Source organism: Topomyia yanbarensis, chromosome 2, assembly GCF_030247195.1.
Source record: "Topomyia yanbarensis strain Yona2022 chromosome 2, ASM3024719v1, whole genome shotgun sequence".
Lineage (NCBI taxonomy): Eukaryota > Metazoa > Arthropoda > Insecta > Diptera > Culicidae > Topomyia > Topomyia yanbarensis.
In genome coordinates this window covers 46,518,325-46,543,023 of record NC_080671.1, presented here as the reverse complement: position 1 = coordinate 46,543,023, position 24,699 = coordinate 46,518,325, and the positions used below count along the sequence as shown (strand labels likewise).

Sequence of the window (24,699 nt, the reverse complement as noted above, 5' to 3'; positions counted from 1 at the left end):
GATAATGTAGCTTTATTTAAAAGTTTTTCAAAAAAGAGCGACCCTCTCCCTAATAGTGCCAAAATAGGTTTATTACCCTACATACATACTGACTTGATACCGAAGAGCCGTTCTGTCATTTGCCTGGCAGTCGGCACTTAATTGCTTTAGTCCACTGCTGCCGTGAGCTGCCAGACGAGATATATTATAATATGTATACATACATCAGAATAGTGGCAGGTCCCGTTCGTTAAACGTGGGTGGTGTTTTTTCACGATCGCCACTCAAGATCAGAAGTAGGATGAGCAGACCAATAGACCATTCGTTCGATATCAGAGAGCGTAAAAGTATGGCGGTATGCAGAAGTCGGCACGGTATCTGTGATACAGACAATGTCGTTTTACACTTTTGCGTGTACGGTAAATGTCTCCACTATGTTCGAATATGGATCCAACAACAACTGATATGTCATTATTGGTCTGCCACATAGCATTATAGTAGCATAAGCGTATCACTGCTAGCCGAACTAGTAGGGTTCAATCGGGTACATAAAAGGAACATACACCTTTTTAATTTAAATTTAGACATTCCTTTATCTATATTATTTGGGGCACACACAGATTAATACAGTTTTAGAGACAAAAGTTGTGAATTAAAAAAAACATTTCATTTTACCATGCATTTTCTTACTTACAGCGTATTTTGCAAAAATGTGACGAATTTGTTTCATTGTGCTGAAAACATTTCTAAACAAGTTAAATGTGATACTATTTAATGTATTTTAATATCACGGCGAAAGCATTTATTGTCTAACAGCAATGTTACTGGTCGTTTCATGTCAAGTGAGATGTAACATGATAATCTTACTCACTAAAAGAATGTTTCCGATTCGTGTTGGATTTACAAACACTCAACACTCCAACATGTTTATAAACAAACGTGTTGTGCGAATTTAGAAGCAAACAATATCAATCAAACCGCGGCACTGTCTTCTCCGGCTTATCTTTTACGTTTCTTCGACCGCTGAACTAGGCCATGTGAGAACTATCATCATACATCAAGGATGATGCGCTTATCAGGCCTTTTTGTGATCAACACAAACTTGAAATATCAATTACGCTGATAAGCGACCAGAGCATGTTTATTTGCGTTGAGTTCTTGCTTTCATGTAGAGGTGATACTCTCCTGAACTGTGTTTCAGATTCTAGAGGTTTTCTCCACTGGAACCGACTCTGTGATTTCCAAGCGCGCCTTGAGACAATTCGGGCCTCCTGCGCACATTGGAATTGAGGGGCCTCTGTAAGTGAACAAATATAAACAGATGTAGAGCTATTCGATAAAAATGATAAAGCATCACATCACAGAGATGTCTAATTATCAGCATATCTTGTTTTAATTCAAGGTTTTCGAATAGTAAAATGCTGTGCAGTGATGGAAGTTGGAAAGATAATAAAATATTTGACTGCTACAAATATCGTTGAGTTACATTTCTCACAACTACATCCGCATAAAGTAATCCGCTGTTAGCAAAATACTAACAGAACTATAACACAATATTCACTATTTGAAAATCGTTGCCTAGGCCGGCAAGGAATTCTTCGTATATAGCGATGTTTTGAAGTTGTTTTCGTAAAGGAAACGCTTTGCTATTTACGATTCCTTAAATATTTCAAGTGCCTCTTGGGTCCAATTTTGGTAACTTTTCGAGTTGCCAAAAACGTACCCGTGCCAAAATCGGAGCAGTTTTTATTTTCGAGTTTTAGTGAGGAATGTGAGTGATAAAAATTACCCCCATCGGCCGACCTCTGTGTCGATTCCTAGTCTAACCAGGAATGTTTGCTCCTGGATGTACCAAATCGGACAAGTTTGGCTGCCGGATAAACGCGCTTGAAGTTCATATGGGATTTTTCGATTATTTATAAGGAGTAATCCACTAGATAAATTTGGTGTCTTTAACGAAGTTTTCACACTAGATTTATCTGTGGTTCAAGCGGATCTTTTGTTTAAATCCCAAAACTCTAGTGAAAATTTGACCACATGGATCCCAATTTAATTCGATTCTGGACTGAGTGTTTATAAATATACTATAATTAAGGAAATCCTTGGGTATCTCAGAGAAATATTGCTAACATGAATGTTTGAAGACGTAAATTTTTAAAACAGGCATTCCACGTGCATTTCTTAAACTTCTCGCTATTGACTTGTGAATGAAACATGTGTTCAAAACACTACGGCTACCCGTTTTGTGATGATATTATTTGAAATGCATATTAGTTGTATTGTAATGCACTTTTATGTAAAATAAGGGATCAAAATCCAAAAATATTCACAATTTAGATCCAGGAAAAGGAGGACACATTTGCTCTATGCTGAGAACGCTTCAGTTCAGAGTTTCAATGACAGTCACAATGAGTAGTCTTTTTCGTGATGTTGGTCATTAATCCATATCTCTAGTACGAGAATTCCGAATGAAACAATTCGCAAGGTTTGAGGATGACTGGAAAGAGACAGCATTGTAATCAACTGATTGCACAGCTAAAGGGCGAACACGAAATTATTGCGACACCGAAAATGTCATGCCAATTTTCTTATAATATAAAATAATATATTTGCTTCAAAAATCAAAAGAAAAGTTAATCGATGGAGCCTTGAGTGTAAAATTGAACGCATTTTCGCTTGATGCCCTCCATCGAAATCTTTACAGTGTCATCCAGTACCAGTTTCTCAGTTTTTTTTCCATTTTCTTAACATGTCTTTCTCGTCTTTGACTGTCTTCTTGCTCTTCCGAAGTTCCCGCTTCATCATTGCCCAGTACTGCTACACCGGACGCAGCTCCGGACAGTTTGGCGGATTCATGTCCTTTGGAACAAAATGGACAGAATTGGCCTCATACCACTCCAGGACACTTTTAGAATAGTGACATGATGCCAAATCTGGCCAAAAATGCGGAGCTTCGTCGTGCTGCTGCAAGAACGGCAAAAGGCGCTCCTCGAGGCACTCAGATTTGTAGATCTCGCCATTTACTGTGCCCTTTGTCACGAAAGGTTCACTCCTTAGTCTGCAAGAGCAGATGGCCTGTCAAATGACATAGTTGGAGGCGAACTTCGACATTTTCTTCTTCTGAAATTTGTCGTCCACATAGAACTTGCTCTTGCCGGTGAAAAACTCCAACCCCGGAATTTGCTTAAAATCGGCTTTTATATACGTTTCGTCGTCCATCACACAGCAGCCATATTTTGTCAGCATCTTCTCGTAGAGCTTCCGTGCCCAAGTTTTAGCCGTTGATTGTTGCCGCTCATTGCGGTTTGGGAAGTTCTGTTCATTGTATGTATGTAGTCCAGCTCTCTTCTTTGCATTCTGGACGTAGCTCTGCGACATGCCGATCTTTTTAGCCAAATCACGGCTTGAGACGTTGGGATTTGCTTTAATCATCCGCTTCACCTTTCCCTCCGTCTTTTTGTTCTCCGGTCCCGGTTTTCTTCCAGCTCCTTTGCCGTGGTCCAACGTCAACCGCTCCTGGAACCGCTTCAACACTCTGGAGACGGTTGAATGGTGAATGTTCAACATTTTTCCCAACTGCCGGTGCGACAGGTGAGCAAATTCCAGGTGTTTGGAAAGAATTTGTTCTCTCGACTCGCGTTGGTTCACCTCTATTTTCGTTGAATCGAAAAACACGACTTCGAGTTTGACAGCATGTAAACAATACACATCAATGAGAAAGTGTGCAAAATTTGGTTTGATTTTTACCCAATGGCAAAAAAGATGGGTGGGTAATGTCAGAGACATAACCGGAGTGAAGTAGAATACACTTTAGACCGGTAAATTCTGCTCTGGAATAAGCAATTTCTATGCGATTTTGTCGACTTTAGCACATTCATAGTTTATTTGGAGTATTTTTGGAATTATCAAGTTGACAATTTGCAACATTCTTTGAAAATATTGTTGAACTTTTATGAATGAAGGCACGCAAACGAGCGTTTGACCGTCGTCCTACTACCAGCATCAGAGAAGTAGCAGATCAGCATTTTTCGCCACATGACCTGTACCAAACAAATTGTAAGTCCACCGGAGGAAAGGCTCCCCGCAAGCAGTTGGCAACAACTCCCTGGCAACCCTATACCATCATATGGAGTTTGAGAGCGACCGACATATATGGGGCGTTATAGCTATAAAGCCCCAAAGAATTATGTTCGGCACTATGCTCGATATTCAAGCATTTCACACGACGTTTTGCATCTTGTGGGATGATTTAATATCATATCATTCAGAAAATCGACATTTTGTAACTAAATACAGCTTCTAATCATTCGGCTCAAAATCAATGTTTTGCCTTTCATGGCAGTGATGCTGGCTGTACAGAGACGTCGTCCTTGACAGGGGCTGGTTGGCAACGAAGGCCGTGTAAAAGTGCCCCAGTCACGGTTAGCGTTAAGAAGCCCCATCGCTACCGAACAGAAACAGTCGCCCTGCGAAAAATTCACAGCTATCAGAAATCGAGCGGGCCTAAATTGTGACCCAAAATAAACCACAAACCAACAAGTTCTTTTCAGGACCAGCCAATTATATTCCAGTAAGATATAAATGAAATTTTCGTTTTTCATTGCCTTACAACCTCTTTCCTCCCGGCTTGAATTACTATCAATCTTGATGATGCTGTGCGGCTGGGCACAGGCAGTTTCCATTATAGTGAAAAATTTAGGTTTGCGCGTTTTTCCCAAAAGTTTTTTAGCTGTGCTGTTTTCAAGGAAGTTGTAGTTGAATTCATAGTAAAATAGTTTACTTCTATTGTCAGAGGTGGACCTTCCAACGAAAACTAGTCTGGCTTGGAATCGAATTGTATGGACCAACCACTGCTTTCACAAAATCCGTTATTTTCAGTAATTGTACATTCTACAGAATTAGTCACAACTATTTCCAATCAGCGCAAAAATCGAAGGTTTTCATTCAATACAACAGCAGATTTTCACGTTTGAAAAAACAGGCAGCATTCTGGCCGAAAATTTTGAAACGGAGCACCTATGTCGAAACGTTAGAAAACGTTCGATTTTTGTAAATTGAATCATTACACTAAACTGTCTATAAATCACAAATAACTTTTGATTTTGTGCCATTCTACGTGAAAGCTTGTGAACAATACCGTCGTTCACAAGTGGCTCACTTACCATCCAACGCTCTTGACAAGCTGATGCTTGTAATAACAAAACTTCAATTTCATTCTTTGTCGATAAATTGATGGCCCTGAAAAGGGCCTTTTGTTTGGGCAGTGTTCGAAATTTACTTGGAGCTGGTGTATATGGTAACAGTTTTGGTGCCATCGAAGACGGCGTGCTTGGCCAACTCTTCTGACAGCAGCAAACGGACGGCGGTTTAAATTTTGCGGGAGATGCTGCAAACGAACTGCTGCATGCTGATGCTGGAAACGAACTGAGCGTAAGGAACAGCATGCTGAGTTTTTATACCTGACTACAGTACAATGTAAGCTCGTCCTTTTTTGTGTTGTCCTCAATATGTGTTCGTCGTAGCTCCACCCCTTGGTTGGTCGACCACATATTTTTGATAAAGAACAAAATTGAAATTGTGTTTCCAATACGGAGATTATCGAACACTCAGGGTAAAGAGAGTAATGTAATACGGCACCTCGGTAAAATGTTTGAGAATTGAAACCTTTTTTGAATGCGTCTAGTAAAAATGTTTTCCACTTCACTCCAGTTTGTTTCTGACCATATTTGCAATTTGCGTAGTCCACCGGAGGAAAGCCTCCCTGCAAGCAGTAAGCGACGAAGGCCGTGTAAAAGTGCCCCAGTCACGGTTGGCGTTAGGAAGCCTCATCGCTACTGAACAGAAACTGTCGGCCTGCGAGAAATTCACAGCTATCAGCAACCGTGCGGGCCTAAATTGTGACCCAAAATAAACCACAAACCAACAAGTTCTTTCCAGGACCAGCCAATTATATTCCAGTAAGATATAAATGAAATTTTCATTTTCCATTGCATTACAACCTCTTTCCTCCCTGCGGGGGCGCAGGCAGTTTCCATTATAGTGGAAAATTTAGGTTTGCGCGTTTTTCCCAAAAGTTTTATAGCTGTGCTGTTTTCAAGGAAGTTGTAGTTGAATTCAAAATAAAATAGTTTACTTCTATTGTCAGAGGTGGACGAACGAAAATTGTCTGGCTCGCTTGGAATCGAATTGTACGGACCAACCACTACTTTCAAAATCCATTATTTTCAGTAATTGTACATTCTACAGAATTAGTCACAACTAACGGAGCACCTATATCGAAACGTTAGAAAACGTTCGATTTTTGTAAATTGAATCATTACACTAAACTGTCTATAAATCACAAATAACTTTTGATTTTGTGCCATTCTACGTGAAAGCTTGTGAACAATACCGCCCGTTCATAAGCGGCTCACTTACCATCCAACACTCTTGACAAGCTGATGCTTGTAATAACAAAACTTCAATTTCATTCTTTGTCGATAAATTGATGGCCCTGAAAAGGGCCTTTTGTTTGGGCAGTGTTCGAAATTTACTTGGAGCTGGTGTATATGGTAACAGTTTTGGTGCCATCGAAGACGGCGTGCTTGGCCAACTCTTCTGACAGCAGCAAACGGACGGCGGTTTAAATTTTGCGGGAGATGCTGCAAACGAACTGCTGCATGCTGATGCTGGAAACGAACTGAGCGTGAGCAACAGCATGCTGAGTTTTTATACCTGACTACAGCACAATGTAAGCTCGTCCTTTTTTGTGTTGTCCTCAATATGTGTTCTTCGAAGCTCCACCCCTTCGTTGGTCGACCACATATTTTTGATAAAGAACAAAATTGAAATTGTGTTTCCAATACGGAGATTATCGAACACTCAGGGTAAAGAGAGTAATGTAATACGGCACCTTGGTAAAATGTTTGAGAATTGAAACCTGAACCAAAATGTTTTCCACTTCACTCCAGTTTGTTTCAGGTTTTATTTGCAATTTGCGTACTGAAATAAATCATAATTTAGGGTTTAACCCAAATTGCTCTCCAGGGAGAAACAGTCCATGAAACAGAAAATGCAAACTTATTCTTTGAAATGAGTGGTGGCCCTGAAAAGGGCCTTTTTTATAATGATACAAGTGAGTTCTACCATACAATGTGCGTCCCTGCCGCTACAAAGTATAGACGACATTCATTGAGATTTTGCACTTGGCGCGTTCAGTATAGGTCACGGCATCTCGGATGACATTTTCCTGCACACCATCAGCATTCGTAGATTAAAACGGAGATGCATTTTACACCACCACGACGAACCAGACGCCGAATGGCAGATTTGGTGATTCCCTGGATTCTATCACGAAGAACCTTGCGATGACGCTTGGTACGGGAACGCAAACATGATACCGCTCATTGTACCGTCCGGACGAGCATGTTACTCGTGTGGTAAGCGAGCACCCACTGATACAAAACAAGCTCGCGTGACCTGTATATATAACATTCCCGTATGTAATGAAACGCTTACATGCTCCTTTTTGACGGCTCTGCGTGGGATATGCTGGCAAATTGCGCGTTTTCCTCGCTGTTTCCGAAGGATTTTCTGAAAATCCTTGTTTTGGTTTATTTATAGTAGTCGCTGTAATTCCGAAATTTAATACGAAATACGTGCACAAATTTCCGATCAGATAGTGCAAAAATATTGCGACTTCGTCCAGTAGAACGGAAGATACTCGCATTTCAAACCTGGGAAAATTTCTCAACTGAAATTTTTGAAACGGGACCCCATATTGAAACGTTAGAAGTATTCTACTTCAAAAGTTATGCCCTGTTGAATGTGTCGCAATAATTTCGTGTTCGCCCTTTAGCATATCCTAGACACTGTACACTCCCTTCTATTTATTTCAATGCAAACGAATACTTTGGAATATTTTTACCTGCCTCATTCATCGGTATTCTCTGTGCTCTCTATTCAAGTGGATTGGAAGCACATGTAACCTTATGTCATCTTAAATTCTTCTTTTCAGAAATTTGTGATCAAATAGACATCTTTGAATTCCAAAATTAATTGAACGTTCCAATTTCTTGATAACCAGATCAAGATTGACATTGTCAAAAAAATGGGGAACTAACACGTAAAGGTGAAAACAGCAAAGAATGTGCATTGTATATTAAATAGCCATTCTTTTTTTTCTTTTTTAGAAAAGACTAAGAGTGAGTAATTTGTTTATGTTGTAACGACATAAAATTAGCAAGGGACTGGAAAGTATGAAGCATTTTCAATATTAAGAGCCATAGTACTCCAGAAAGAGCAAATATGTGAAGGAAAAAATAGAAAAGCGTGGAATTTGAGAAAGCTTGAAGTTTGCCGACGACTGTCTCTTTGTCTTCTACCGCAGGAGTCAGGATGTGTTGGCATTTTATTGAATGCAAATCACCCGAGTCTGCGGCATGTCCGGACAAGCCTAAAGTATCTTAGCACTTATGCTGTCGGGACCGAAACAATAATTCTCAAATTTTTATTCAAAATATTTAAGTTTTTTTTTAAATTCCATTCCATAAACACATTCTTTTGTTCATTCATTTGATGGATTTTATTTGTTTTGGTAAGTTAATTTTTTATTTTTTTAATAATATTACATGTATGATCCTTTCATTTTAACTCTTTTATTCATTCAGCATTCTTTTTATTCATTTTGTTCATTTGAGCTCATTTTGTCTATTTTATTCTGATCAGTTTATTCGTATCGTGTATTTTATTCATACCATTCATTTAACTTATAGTATTCACTGTTTTCATTTTATGTAAATAATACATTTTTCCAGTTCATGCTTTCATTCAGTATTTTCACTTTGATAATCTAATGTTTTAGTCATTCATTTTATTAATTTCATCCAAATTAGAATTTAGTACAAATTTATTTATCCTATTATTTTCATTTCTGTTTTAAGATTGTTTAGTTTTTTTTCATTTTAATCATTGAATTCAGTTTATTCCGGTTATTTTTCCTTCTTTTTTCATTTTACTAATTCATTTCATTTATCCTTTTATTCTTTTTTTATTATTTTCCTTAATTTGATTAATTTTATTTTTTTTTCCAGTTCATTGGTTTTATTTTGTTTCTTTGTTTAATTGATTTTATTGATTCTGTTCAATCATTCCTTTTATTTATTTCATTCAATTTTAGTTTGAATCAATTTAATTTATTACATAAATTTTATATCTTTTTATATTATCCAATTTTTGATTCAATGGGCTGAACTAATTTGATTTATTTATTTTACTAATTTGATTTATATTAATCATTCTACTCAATTTATTAATTTGATGTCTTTTTACCAATTTTTCGCTTTAATAATTTTTTATTCGATGTATTATTCTTTCAGAAATCGAAACTGTGTTTATCCTACCACTAGTTTGGTGCCTACATCGAATGAGTTCTGCAAACTAATGAATGATCCAACAGTGATATGTGTAAGAAATGTCACATCTCACTGTTAGATGGATTAAGTCAATTTTTGATTTAAAAAATGCTAAAATATTGGAGGCAGTACCTAGGAACGATACCATATTCCAAATAACAATTAAAGGCGAGTTGAACACGTTCAATCTACAACGGAATTCTATTAAGTTTAGGTCTGCATACAACGGCTTAAGGGGGGCATCTGGTGAACCTCTAGAATAGTTTCCCGCAATCTCGGTGGCCACGCTGAACTTCTTTTGTTTTAAACTGCCATGAATTCCTCGCGTGTATTTGCTACAACACACGCAGATTGCAATCTATCGGCAAAATTTTTCGAAAAACTGACTACTATAAAAATACAGTGTAAACAATACACTCTGAACTATTTATTGAATTTTATTGAAATGCACTCTGAACTACTTCTACCCAAATTTTCAAGAGAAAATACCCAATGGGTCATTTTCTACAGCGTTTTTTCTGTGATGCAATTTTATGTGAGACACCCTTTAATGGCGTTTTTTTCTCGAAACCGCGTTTTTAAAATTGGCGAACACGATAATTCAAAAAATAATCAACGAATTGATTTGATTTTCTTATGAGAATGCACAATATGTGTAACCTGTCTATGAACCACAGAAAACTGGTTAAAAAACTTTTCTACCTATTATTTTGAAGAAAAGTGAGCGAATTCTACAGTGAAATATGAGATTTTTCGGTTTTCATGAAGCCATTTTCCGACACTCGAACTTTTTTCTATTTTTTGGCTCATTGAATAACCACAAGTCTAAGCTTTACAAATCTTTAAAAAAAATTTGTGTCAGGCAATTTTATCAAGAGTTATCGTGTTCGCCGCGGCGCTCCTCGGCGTGGAAATGGTTGGACGTCTAATCTTGAAACCGTCGTATGCTTTGCGACTGACAATATTTTTCATACACAATAGATAAAAAATAAAAAAATAGATCTTAATATTACACAAAAGATCCATTGTTGCCCTGCCTTCAAAATCATGAAACTAAATAACCTTTCGGTTGGGGTGGGCGTAGCGTAGTTGGTAAATCGATTGCCTTGTACGCAGCGCACCTGGGTTCGAGTCCCAACCCCGCACATAGGGTTAGAAATTTTTCATAAGATTTTTCTAACCCGAAGAGGCGACCTTAAGGTTAAAACCTCTATAATCTAATAAAAACCTTTCGGTTCGAGCTCTTTACACCAGACGCCCTCCTCAATAGAGAAGCTAAAATGCACCGTGCGTCCGAAGAAGAAAGTACCAACGGAGATTGAATATAGAAGACTAGACAGCAGTTGAAAATGTAGAATGTAGGTGATGTTGTTTAAATTTGTGTTTGGTGTTCGATTTTAACAGATATTGTATTTTAGAAAGCCGCTGAAGATTACTGAAAATATTAGTAGGTCGAAACATCATGTAAAATGCATCTTGTTTTAATTTTCACCGAAAATAGTCGATGACCGTCCATACCAAATTTGCTAGCGGTGATGAAAACAAAGCAACAACGATATTGATTTGGCCGTTTCTCTGAGGCCTACCACTGTCGCATGTATGTGTTATCAAAAACATCGCGAAACATCGTGTTGTTAATGTTCTCAATCGATGTAATATCCGAAGAGAGTAATAAGAGTTGTAAGAAATGTCTCATCACAATGTTAGGTGGACAAACTTCAGAGTTGTTACTATGTTTTAATTGCCGCAAGGTTCTACTGTATCGATTTTGTTGACTATTTACGGAAAATTTAAGACTAAGTTAATCGACAGCAACGAAATTGAAAGACAGATAGGTGTTATAGGGTGAATCCGTTATAAATTTCGAATGGAAACTTAGGACTAGGCATCTTTTACATTCCGCTGGTAGGAGTTTGGCATTCTACCCAAGTCTACCGCAATTTTTGGTGATAAATATCAACCAAAAAAAACCAACAGAGTTTACAAATATTGAGCAGGTAATTGAATATATTTACGGAGTTCGAGAGCATTTAAATTGCAATTATTCATTCCAGTTCCTTCTCCGTTATGTAGTTAATTACAATTGAGCATAGTTGCAAAATCATAAACAATTAATCTTGCAATCATGATAATATATAAAGTGGTGACTCGATATTTTGTCAGTTTGATTCACACGAATTTACCTTGATTCGTGATCTACTGTTATGAATTTGCATTTGAGTGGACCAGAATTCATTGATTAGGTTAATAAATTAGTAGTATCTATTTGATTCTTATTAGTACCTTTGACAGACATCCTCAATTATCTGCGTTCGTTTAAACTTGTGCGCTGTAATAATTCATGGATGAACTATATATAAAGCCAAAAACAAATGTGCGGAATCCAAACAAACTTCACACTACTTTCATCATATTCCTTTTGAAAAACTTTTGCAAAAATCAATATAAGAACCGTTTTATCGGGATTCTCAAATCCCGGAAATAACAGAACGTAAGTTCACCGGATATACAGAAATTTCAAGTTTTCGGGGAAACACATTTCAGTATTTCCCGCGTAAAACTTCAATCGCTTTGGAGAACGTCGCAACAAATTACGTATTTACACCGCAATGCATACCATTGCTGTGATCAATATACCTGTTGCTACACCCATCAATCGTCCATGGAATTCCCAATAAATCTAATTAGTTTATTCCCATTTCTTGTTTCAGATGCGAACAGCGGTTTTCATATCCAGCGCGCAGGTTAGCCAAAGATGACCGTTACCTTCCAAGAGTCACGTGATATTACCTGATACATTTAAAGCTACTGTGATAGATTTCGTTACCCTTTTCGCACTTAAAGTGTATGTGATCTACGGCATTAGCCATTATGGAGCACCCACAGGATCAACAGAACCAGCTCGAAACCCATTCGCTCAATCCGATTCCAAATCGACGTATCATTACGGATCTGCACTTTAATGCGATCAACACCAACTACAATAAAAGTCATAATAAAGCAACCAACAACAATGTGGTGGTACAAAGCGATGACTCGAAAATTTTGCTACTACCATCAAACCATCGCAAGTTCATCATCGTTCCCGCGCAACCGAACAGTGCTTTCGGGAGTGGGAGTAACTCTACAGCAGCTGGAATCACCTCTTCGAACGCGCTTAGTCATTCTAATAATAACAATATTCCCGCCAGTCGCCCCACTAGTCCGAATAACGCGAATGTTCCTGTTCCTGGCCAGATGGTAGCGAAATTCGAAATTGGGGAGAGCTCTTCTAGCGGGCCCAGTTCAGTGTTGAACCCAGCATATCCACAGGGTTCTAAGGCCAAACAATTCCACGGTTTGAGATCGGTACGTTCTGGTAGGTAAATGTTGGAAGTGTACTTACATCCCTTCAATAAGCTTAATAATTTTCTGTTTTTGGGAAATCAGCTCATGATCGCCAAGCAATAGCGGACGCACACACCAATGCACCGTTCACACGAACTGGTTCATACATCTTCAGCGAATCTGGAGGTACCCCGCGGTTGTTCTCCGACGCGACTTCGATACGGTCGCTTGCCTCGATCGGGGTTGGCTCTACGGATGGCCGCCGGATGGTTATCCGGAGAGTGCCAAACTCACCCACCGAACTGCTAACCATCATCAATCCGCCAACGTAAGTTGTAATCTTATATATGCATTATAGCTACTACATCTTGATTAGATTTCATCGAATAGATGTCAAGAATAATTCAATTACCATCTCTAAATGCTTGTTAACCGTGTGGCAGCGGCTAGTCTTCATTCTAGGTTGTTTGTGAGCATCATCAGTATTATCAAAAATGTCGACACGATTAACGGTGGCACGCAACCTCTGTAGAGTACGGCTGCGACAACCGTAGTTATTTACGTATTTATGGCCGTTTTACGGTATATGAATATTCCGCAGTGTTTAAATCGTTATTGCATTAACTGATTTGACGTGTTGATAAGGAAGTTGTATGGGTAATACTCTTTAATGTAGTGCTTGAATTTTTGACATCCTCAGGCAATCAGAAAAAATGGCAAAATGCAAAAAATGGGTTCGAAAATCATCTGATCACTAATAGCTTATGAGCGAGAGAATAGCCTGCTAGCATTATCGACATTTGGTCAACCACCTGAAAATCTAAGACGATTTCGCTAAAATTTCACAACGTTGTACACTCGGTGCTCGGCGGACCTCCGGAGAATTAAGTCAAAATGTTTGAAGATCGCGATATTGTTCATGGATACTCTAATTCAGAACAATTGATGTAAACTGGGTTTCGAAGATTTTTCAGAAAAGTTCCTAGTAACTACCAGCAGAATATCCAATTCAAAAATAGTGCTGTTCGAAAGGTTTACGTTAGTATTCTAAGAAGCAATCGTTGTTGATTAGTCTTCGAAAGCATTGTAATGGAGTTTATTAAATAAGAAAATTAAACAAATACCTGCTTCATAATCAGAGAATCAGAATCAATAAAAGTACTAGAATAGACTAGAAGCGAAAACAAACTTGTTGAACAATTCTAAGAGATGAGAAACATTTGGGTAATTGCCTATTTTGCTCCACTATACACAGTGGTTCAAAACAGTGTTTTGAGGTACTTAATTGATTGGAGTCAAAACTTTGGATATTAGCGATTTCATATATTATATAATGTTTGTGTTTGTAAAGGGCTCCAGCTTTTGGCAATACAATAAGATTCCGTTTTTGGCACGTTCCGTTTTTGGCATGCTCCCTTTTTGGCATACTCCGATTTTGGAAACAAATAGGTTCCGTTTTTGGTAACATTGTTGTTGTACATAATAAGTCTTTACATATGTTCAATAGAAATTCTATTTGTATCAATTGATATCACATTTAATTTTATTTCCAAACATGGGCGTCATATTAACCCTCAAATCATTTTTTTTTCAAATTTTGTGAAAATTGTCTCATAGTTTCATTACATTACTGTGATAAATTTGAGATGATTTTTCGCAATGTTGTTTTAAAATAGCGTGATGACAATGTAACTAGTGTCTGACGGAATCAATTTTTATACATCCAAAAACCGACGGGTATTTTTTTAATTAACACGGCTCAAAGCGTTAGCATAACTGAGCCGTGGGTCTTTTAAATTTTTTACAATTTGTAGAAATTAAATTAAACTCTCAACTATCCATAGGATCTTGTTAACGCAGCTTGTTGCAGCGTGTTGAAATCCTCTTCCTTGGTGGTGAAAATTTAGGTGCGTTGTCTGCTGCACCTTGAGGGTCATTCGGTCCGTCTTCTCTCGCGTTTTAGTTCATGTCCATGTCGTCATCGGTACTGCATTCATGATGCTCATGGTCGGATGTTCTTGTTTTTTTCTTGGACTTACGGGTCGCTGAACCGACGGGTATGTTTCTATTACTTTTGGATAAGATTCTATTGTCATTTCGGTAACAGACCACGCAATTGCACATTGCGGTATTAAACTCATCTTCCAGAAAATTTAGTAAACGGTGGAATGGCGAATTTCGGTTGCTGTTCATGTATGTGTAAGACACAACTAAACACTTTTTCAGTATATGTTAATCTCGGCTCTGTTCGTATTTAGGATAATTCGGTCGATTTCTATGATAGTGTTAGTATCGGGTCAAACCAACCGGACCTTAGGCGGATTTCTGCTCTAATTCAGACTGAAATCTGCCCAAATATTGGCAGAAACCTGCCGAAATTACGGATTTTTTTACTGGGTAGGTTGGCTAGTGAAATAAAAATTATAGGCTGTTTCCGGATCCGACACAGTTCCAGATCCGGACCAGCTCCTAATCCCGGTCCTCCCGGATCATTTCCTCTTACCAGGTCCGGACCTGAACCAGGCCCATACTTGATGCTGCGGATGCGAGGATCCAAACCGTAGGTCTTGCTTCTCGTACATGACGGGAAGGACTGTGCATGTTTTGTGCAGTCGCTACCTTGCTGTTGACGTCCGTGATAGAAAACAAATTTCAATTTAACACCGACCGAAATAACCCACAACTATTCCAAGTTGGTTTTTCTGACTGTGCTTTGAAGCTAGCCCAGCGTGAGCCGATCTTCTAATACGGAATGTGTGGTGTAGAGAAAATCGAAATTCGTCTTTATCCACATTGCGTTTGCTTCGCTTGATGCGCAATACTATGACAAGCAAAGTGCTACACACTTGCAGACAATCCGACGCGTTAATATTTATTGTATAAGAATTGATGAAACATGAGTGCGACGCAGAAAGGATTTGAATGTGTTGGTATTGCCGTTTTAGTATTAAACGTCTTGCTATTAGAGCATTTTTTCTTATTACCGTCAAAGTATTGCGGCCAAGTTTTGGGTGTGGATGTATGAATTTCTTAGCTTGTCGAACGCCTACTACGTTACACCAGTCGTTTAGTAGTTGGTATCTTGCCCAAACTGAAAGTTGTGGTTTGATGGCACAGGCAGATATGCCAGAAATAGTTCTGGTCCAACAAACAGGTTTGATGAACCACGTCTGACTAATTCGTCAACCACTTCGTTAACAGCAATTTCTTAGTGACCAGTATATCGTTACGTTATTCCTAGTTACCAGTTGTTGTAAGGATGTAATGGTTTACCGTAGTGTGCCGTTCGATTGCCGAGCTGGCACGTAGACGTCTGGCCAGAATATATGCATAGTGTGTCAAGTACATGGGCGGCGAAACACTTTACGCTCGAGTGGGTAGAAAGTATAGGGTGAGGGGTCCATTAGTAAGGATTTTTTCCCTTTTCGCAATGCACACGCTTACATTACATTCACATTAAATCACGTTCGTTTATGCAAATGGAATTTTGGTACATCGATGTTTTCAAATGTGTGTAGTGCGAGATACATGCGTTGCGCATCTAAATTTTTTGAAATGGTTCAAAATTTCGAGTGGGTAATTACCCACTCGGTTATTTTCGAGTGGGTAGTACTATCCACGCTTTCCACCGGCCCTGGTCAAGTCAAGTAAGAAGGAATAGGTTGGTTTAACTGTATTCGAACCACACGAACCCCGAAATTCTACGCATTTCGACATGATTTTTTAATGTACTCGAAACTGATACGCAGTGCCAAATTATGTAGGTGAATTTCACTCATATCATTATTTATATATGCGAGAATTAGAGTATTGCAAAAACACTCATTTTTAAAATTCAAAGGGCCTTCATATTGTGACAAATATTATAGTAAACTCAGATGCCAATTTTCACATCATTTGGACAATTTTATACCCCCACCCACTTCGCTTGAAGTTGACATTAGCACCATGGGAAAATTTAAGGAAAAATAATTATTAAATGCTATAACTTTTGAAATAACACTCGGAAAATTGCAGTTTTTAAAGAAACCATTCTTAGTGTTTAAATGAAAATATTTTCGTTTCTCGAAAAAGATGGAAAGGACATTTTGTCACAAAAATCCTTTATTTTCGAACATGTTCAAAGATATCACAGTCGCATTCAGTAACGCACTACAAAACATACTTCATTTAGATTACTGTGCAAGATTGAATATCAGTCGAATATTATTGAAATACTCTTCAGAATTCTCGCTTATTCCTGCTCAAATGCATTAACCGATTCCGGTTCGATTAGTTTCGGAATCTAATCGAACAAAGCGTGCATAATTGTTTATTTGATGTCAAAGTTGAGGAAAACCATGAAAATTAATGCATTCTTAAGAGCAAGGAAGTGCAACAATTATTGAGGGTAACGAGCAAAATTCGATTGAAATAATCGAATGCGTATTATTTTTACTTCCGTAGAAGAAGTTAAGAAAATTCCGTAGATTCCACAAGCTAATGCGTAGATCCGTTGAGAGGACAGAAATCCCTAGATCTACGCGAAAATCCGTAAATTTGGCCACTCTAAGGAGAAGGTACATGTGTTATGGAGCTTTCCTAAGTCCCATAAAGAAAGGAAATCCCATAGAAAACGGGACAATTATGCGATCATGGGTAGTATGGCAGCCGTCTTCACATTGTTCAGAATGGTGCAACGCGAAGGGATCCACATCTAACGGGTTTGTTATTTTATTGAGGTTGTAATATATTTCTAGATTTGCTCAACTGTATCGGACTTCTACGGTAATAAACCCGGATTTAGTGTCTTATCAACGTGTTCTTGAGTTTGTGAACTAGAGCACTATGCACAGGTCGTCATACTGCTGATAAGAGTTCAGAGATCCATTTTTATTTGCAAAGACCTTCGAATTTAATCCAATTACATAGTATCATTGTTTAAAAATAGTATAGTTACAAATTATCGTTGCTAGTGTATCATGCAATTTTGTGTTGTTTGAGTCAGTGTTTTGGAATAAATCTTTTGTAACAACTGAGCTGCTGACTAGCGATTGAGTGTAATGTGGCGTAATAGATGCATTCAAAACGCAAGCTAACCGAAAAAGCAATTCTTGATACTTCCATTCGTAAATTAAAAGGAAGTCTAGGAACACGAAAAATGTTTTCCAATGTTGGATTATCCGTTAAGTGCTAGTAGTTATTGGAGACACATTCTCGAAAACGATTCGAATGTTCATTGCAGTCTTGCGTAACAACCGGGATGTACATTTGAGACGAACAACAGAACATTGCTAGCGTGTAGCATTGCAATTGTGTCTCGTTTCTAGCGCAAAATGTACAATTTGATAGTGAAGCTTCATGGTTGTACTACTTTTATGATGATAATCCATAATCATAAACAGTATAGTGTCATATGTACATATGTATACCAAGTATCACACATGCGGTGACGGCGGCGGTTGTCAGCTGACCGTCCCTCAGTGAGTAAGCCTGTCCAGCCAGCCGACAGCCGGCGCAGTTTGGCGGACGATCGGTCGGTTGGTTATACGGCGAACTGAACCGCTCTGATGACAATTTCCTCAATTGACAACAGCACGGGCTTCATTTGAATACTAAGTGCTGAAATCCGCAGCAGTTTCGTCAAATAGGTCGGTCAGTCCATGATGTGAAGACAATTTACCTCCTGCAACTGATGAACGCGTGAGCGAGAGTAAGTGCTTCTTTTCGTAAAGAACAATTTCGCTGAATAGCTGAACCGGCTTTAATAAATTTGTGGCCTACGGTCGGGTTGGCTTGCGATTTCTACTCAATTTGAATGTAGGTCGAGTAATCCGTCAGTTTCTTCGTTGAGGATTTACGCCTATTCAACGGCGGTACGATATGAATAACAATGAAGATTCAGTTTTTTTTGTTATGATTGACCAATATGCAGTTTGAGGAGGAATTTCAGACAATCCTCTAATCGTCGCTAACACTACTTTACAAAGAATATTTTTTTTTACATTTCTCTATAATTTTTCTATGGCACATTTATTTTAGAACTATATTTTTACAATTTTTGTAATTTTTCAAATGTTTTTATGTATACAGTCATGATTTGCTGATTAGTTACTTTTGAACTGGACCTCCGCTAGTTGTACTATTGTCCAAAAAAATCTTTACAGCTTCTCTTCTTATTTTATCTTTCAGTTTAAATCAGTAACATATTTTGTTGTATCCAAAAGTCATCTTTGGTTCACTCGGTGTATGGTTGTTCATCGCCAACTTTTCAGACTCTGCATGTCCCGTTCAACTTGGTCGGTTCATGTTGTTCGCTACTTGTACCCAAAGTATAGTTTCATGAACATTTTAACCGGATTGTCTTTCACCACTTTGACAGCACGTCCAGCCTACCACATCTGCATAATTTTCGCAGTGCAAGCGATGGTTGATTCTCCAAGGAGTTGTAGTAAATCATGACTCGGAAAACCTTTTGTTTGAGAGCAAAAAGGACGCGTTAATCATCCGTCAACATAGTCCAAGTTTCGTGATTGTAGAAAAAACTAGTCCAATGAGCTTTTTGCAGATGGTTTACTTTAAGCGGTAAGGTAGGTACATTTTTAGATCGATTGGTTGTCCGGTTACCCCGGCCACGGGGTAACTTGGCGGTATGTGAATATACGCCAAAAACTAAGCAAGCAAATGGAGATTCAATTACTTGAAGAGTCTTTTAGGAACGCGCTGAATGTCGTTTCGAGAAAACTATATTCTCCGACATTTGCTATTATATTTCAGTTTCAATACCCCGGCATTTTGAATTTGACGCGTACTCCCTATTCAGAAGCAAATTTTCGAAATTCTCCATGCAACTGGCCGGAATAAATGTCTCCTACATTTTTTTTTTTTTTTTTTTTTTATTCATTTCGTTTATTTGATAGGCACAAATGCGTTAGCTTGGCGGTGCCAAATTCTTTTGTTTTTACATTTTGTATATTTTAAAACTAGGAGGTTACAATGTTGAAATATTTTTTTAAAAAAGAAAAATTTTACAGCTATCTTAAGACTAGAAATAAGATTCTATATACAAGAGAGGGGGCGAAAGATTTTTTTTTATGAAAAAATTTTAAAACAAGGAATTCAATAGTAATAATTTTTAGGAAATATTTACAGTTATCTTAAAACTAACAATATAGTTTGGTACACAAAAGGGGGAACAAATATTTATGAGAAAATTAGCAGGTGCTTTAAGACTAGGGATACAATTCTATTTACAAGATGGGGGACAATAGTTTTAACAAAGAGGTAAAATTACAACTATCTTAAAACTAGGAATACAGAATACAATTTTGAACTTTTTTAGCGGAGACTTATGCTTGGTCAAGATATTCAGAGGGGGGCTGTAGAAGCAGTTGTATCAAGGACAGGGGAGAGAAAGCGTAGATGGTGACCAGGAGAGAAGAGCAAAACTTGCAACTTTCGCTCAAACGGGAGATCAGCGAAAGATTACCGCCTCAGTCTAGTAGGTCGGATTGGCGGATGGTATTCTTCGGACCCGCGGGGAATCCTTCAAAAGTCATCGGACCTTGAGTCGCTCTCGCTTCAGTTTCCGTAGTGGTAAGTGCGACGGCGGTTACATAGTTGCAGTCTGGAGCTGATCGGTCCCACAAGGCAAGAGAAAGCTTCTAAAACGAGAAATAAAAAGAGAGGGGCTAAATTGGGATATTTATCGTTTTTATGAAAGTATAAATAAGGGACATATAGGGGAAATCACGATTTGCCAGTATATCTCGGACTGGGACATTGGGTGGTCTACCTCGGGCCCGAAGGGAATCCTTTAACTGAGACCTGGCGTCCAAGTACCCGGCGCATACCCAGACAACGTGCTCGATGTCGTGATAGCCCTCGTCACAAGCGCACAGACTACTCTCCGCAAGCCCAATACGCCGCAGATGCGCATCCAAGGTGTAGTGGTTCGACATAAGTCGGGACATTACACGAATAAAATCCCGACCCACATCCATCCCCCTGAACCAAGGCTTCGTTGATACCTTTGGGATAATGGAATGTAGCCATCGTCCAAGTTCACCATTGCTCCACGAGGTTTGCCAACTGTTGAGTGTCCTCTGACGACAAATACTAAAAAATTCGTTGAAGCAGATTGGTCTTTCGTATATGTCACCATTTAATGCGCCCACCTTTGCTAATGAGTCGGCCTTTTCATTGCCCGGGATAGAGCAATGAGAGGGGACCCAAACAAAGGTAATTTGATAAGATTTTTCAGATAACGTACACAAGGACTCCCGTATCTTCCCCAGGAAATATGGGAATTGCTTTTTGGGCTTCATCGCACGAAGAGCCTCGATGGAGCTGAGGCTGTCCGAAATGATGAAGTAGTGATCTGTGGGCAGAGTGTCGATGATCCCAAGGGTGTACTGAATTGCAGCTAACTCTGCGACGTAAACTGAAGCGGGATCATGGAGCTTGAATGAAGCGGTGATAGTATTGTTGAAGATACCGAAGCCAGTGGACCCATCGAGATTTGATCCGTCAGTGTAGAACATTTTGTCACAGTCGACTTCTCGGAATTTATTATAAAATATATTGGGGATCACTTGCGGGCGTATATGGTCCGGGATTCCACGAATCTCTTCCTTCATGGATGTGTCGAAGAATACAGTAGAATCAGAAGTATCTAGGAAACGAACACGGCTGGGAGTATATGAAGAAGGATTAATGCTCTGTGCCATGTAGTCGAAGTACAAGGCCATAAATCGGGTTTGAGAATTAAGCTCGACGAGCCTCTCGAAGTTTTCAATCACCAACGGGTTCAGAATGTCGCATCGGATGAGCAATCGATATGAGAGTTCCCAAAATCGATTTTTTAGCGGAAGAACGCCCGCCAGCACTTCGAGACTCATCGTATGGGTCGAGTGCATGCAACCCAAGGCAATGCGCAAGCAACGATACTGGATTCTCTCCAGTTTGATGAAGTGTATGTTCGCAGCGGAGCGGAAACAGAAACACCCGTACTCCATCACCGACAATATCGTTGTTTGGTATAACCTGATCAGGTCTCCTGGGTGAGCACCCCACCATGTTCCAGTTATTGTTCGGAGAAAATTGATCCTTTGTTGGCATTTCTGTTTCAGATACCTAATGTGACATCCCCAGGTACCTTTAGAGTCGAACCAGACCCCGAGATATTTAAATGTGAAAGCCTGGTTGATCGTTGCACCCATTAATAGAAGCTGGAGTTGCGCCGGCTCACGCTTCCTAGAAAAAACAACCAACTCAGTTTTCTCCGTGGAGAACTCAATACCCAGCTGAAGAGCCCAAGCAGACAAATTGTCCAAGGTATTTTGTAATGGTCCTTGCAAATCGGCAGCTTTGGGCCCTGTAACAGAGACCACGCCGTCGTCTGCAAGTTGCCTTAGCGTGCATGAATTGGCAAGACAATCGTCAATGTCATTCACGTAGAAATTGTAGAGCAGGGGACTTAGACATGAGCCCTGGGGAAGACCCATGTAGCTAAATCGCGATGTTGTTAAATCGCCATGCGAAAAGTGCATGTGCTTTTCAGACAACAGGTTTAGCAAAAAGTTATTTAAAATTGGCGAAAGACCATGCTGGTGCAGCTTCTCTGACAGAATGTTGATAGAAACTGAGTCAAAAGCCCCCTTAATATCCAAGAAGACTGATGCCATCTGCTCTTTGTTAGCATAGGCCATTTGGATTTCTGTAGAAAGCAACGCAAGGCAATCGTTCGTCCCTTTGCCTTTGCGGAAGCCAAATTGTGTATCTGACAGTAAGCCATTTGCTTCAACCCAATTGTCGAGGCGAAACAAGATCATTTTCTCGAACAACTTCCGAATACAGGACAGCATTGCAATAGGCCGATATGAGTTGTGGTCGGAGGCTGGTTTTCCTGGTTTTTGGATGGCGATGACCTTCACTTGCCTCCAGTCATGAGGGACAATGTTACCCTCAAGAAACTTGTTAAATAAATTCAACAAGCGCCTTTTTGCAGTGTCAGGTAGATTCTTCAGCAAGTTGAATTTGATTCTGTCTAACCCTGGGGCGTTATTGTTGCAGGATAAGAGAGCAAGTGAGAACTCCACCATCGAAAACGGTGTTTCGTTCGCGGTATCGTGAGGAGACGCGGCGCGGTACGTTTTCTGTACCGGGACAGAGTCCGGACAGATCTTCTTGGCGAAAGCAAATATCCAACGGTTTGAATATTCCACGTTCTCGTTGGTACTATTACGGTTACGCATACGTCGAGCCGTACCCCAAAGAGTGCTCATCGCTGTTTCTCTCGTTAACCCGTCGACGAACCGGCGCCAATAACTACGTTTTTTGGCTTTCATTAGACTCTTCATTCGCCTTTCTAACGACGCGTACTGTAGATAGCTAGCGGGTAACCCGTCTTCCCGGAAGGCCTTATATGCAGTGGACTTTTCCGCGTACAGCTCTGAGCACTCTTTATCCCACCACGGGGTGGGAGACCGTCCATGGGTATTCGCGCTGGGTACTGGTTTAGTCTGAGCTTGATTCGCACTGTCGAGAATCAAGCCAGCCAAAAACCTGTACTCTTCCTCCGGAGAAAGTTCTTGAGTGGATTCGATTTTAACGGATATCGCGGTCGCGTAACTCTTCCAATCAATGTTCCGTGTGAGGTCATACGATACATTGATTGTTTCCGATGGTCTTGAACCGTTAGCAATTGAAATCACGATAGGCAAATGGTCGCTACCGTGGGGATCAGGGATCACCTTCCACATGCAATCTAACTGTAGCGAAGTCGAGCATAGAGATAAATCCAACGCGCTTGCGCGTGCTGGTGGTGTAGGAATCCGCGTCATTTCTCCCGTGTTTAAGATGGTCATGTTGAAATTATCGCAAAGATCTTGGATTAATGTTGATCTATTATCATCATGAAGACAGCCCCATACCGTACCGTGCGAGTTAAAGTCTCCCAGAACTAGCCGCGGTGCCGGTAAGGATTCCGTGATATTACAAAGCGTTCGGTGCCCTACCGAGGCTCTAGGAGGAATGTACACCCAAAACGTACCCGGTAAGATTCGCTTACATTAATGCAATAAATACGAGCGAAAATTGCAAGCGTTCTGGTAATGTGCGAAAATTGCAAGAAGCTTCCTTGCATGCAATGCAAGAAACAGAAAAACCGAATTTTGCCTATGTATTAGCGATGTATGTGTATTGGTGACCAATATGCGTAAGAAAAAAAGACTGTTGGCATTGAAAAATGTACCCCGCACAAACAGATCGCTAAGCAATACTTTATCCACTCAACCATACTACCAGATAGTAATAAGTGGATAAAAGTCATATATAAACAGATGATTTCACGATTAATGAAAAAAGTAAAACACGCAGCCAGATTTGAACTTAGGTCCTTGCGCATCATAGCGCTAACTATAAGCACTGATCTGTCCTTACACATAAGGACAGGACGTTAAAACTCGTACAGTTGTCACATCCGCAATTTGATGCCGTCTCGTGTGTAATGAATAAACCACAAAACTGCGTTTGATGATGTTTGTGAGGAATGAATAAAAAGTAGACGGAAAATAAAAACTCGCCGTGCGTTGCTATACCAACCAGCATAGGCATGTAAATGTGGTGGTAATCCTTTGACAGTGTGTTGAAGAAACGTATGTACGTATAGCGAGAGATGAAGTGATTTTATATGCTTGCAACAATTGCAAGCGGCTTTAACTGCAAAATTGCAAGCGATGCTAACATTATTTGCAAGTGATTGTCGCTTGCAATCATTGCAAGAGATTTTTGTTTTGGGTGTAGATGGAAGCAATGCAAAGGTCTTTACCTTTGATTAAAACTTGACAAGCGACAATTTCAATGCCTGATGTCGAAGGGAGGTTAATTCGGTTGAAAGAATAGCACTTTTTGATCCCCAAAAGTACTCCTCCATAGGGGTTTTCTCGATCCAGACGAATTATATTAAAGTCGTGGAAGTTGAGATTTATATCGGAAGTTAACCAAGTTTCACATAATGCGA

The 24,699-nt window shown here is 39.4% G+C and overlaps 1 protein-coding gene across 3 annotated transcripts in view; it reads left to right on the top strand.

Annotated features, from left to right (window-relative positions):
- Positions 1 to 24,699, top strand: part of LOC131684279 (sodium- and chloride-dependent GABA transporter ine) — a 64,055-nt gene that overhangs the window by 12,359 nt on the left and 26,997 nt on the right. Inside the window, exons 2-3 of one of the 3 annotated variants that reach the window (XM_058966994.1) lie at positions 12,083 to 12,729; positions 12,801 to 13,026. In XM_058966994.1, the coding sequence (XP_058822977.1) occupies positions 12,243 to 12,729; positions 12,801 to 13,026 (713 nt within the window). In that variant the 5' untranslated portion in view covers positions 12,083 to 12,242. Of the gene's footprint in view, positions 1 to 12,059; positions 12,734 to 12,800; positions 13,027 to 24,699 lie in introns of those variants that run through there. The other 2 variants (XM_058966995.1, XM_058966997.1) reach the window with 2 other exon arrangements.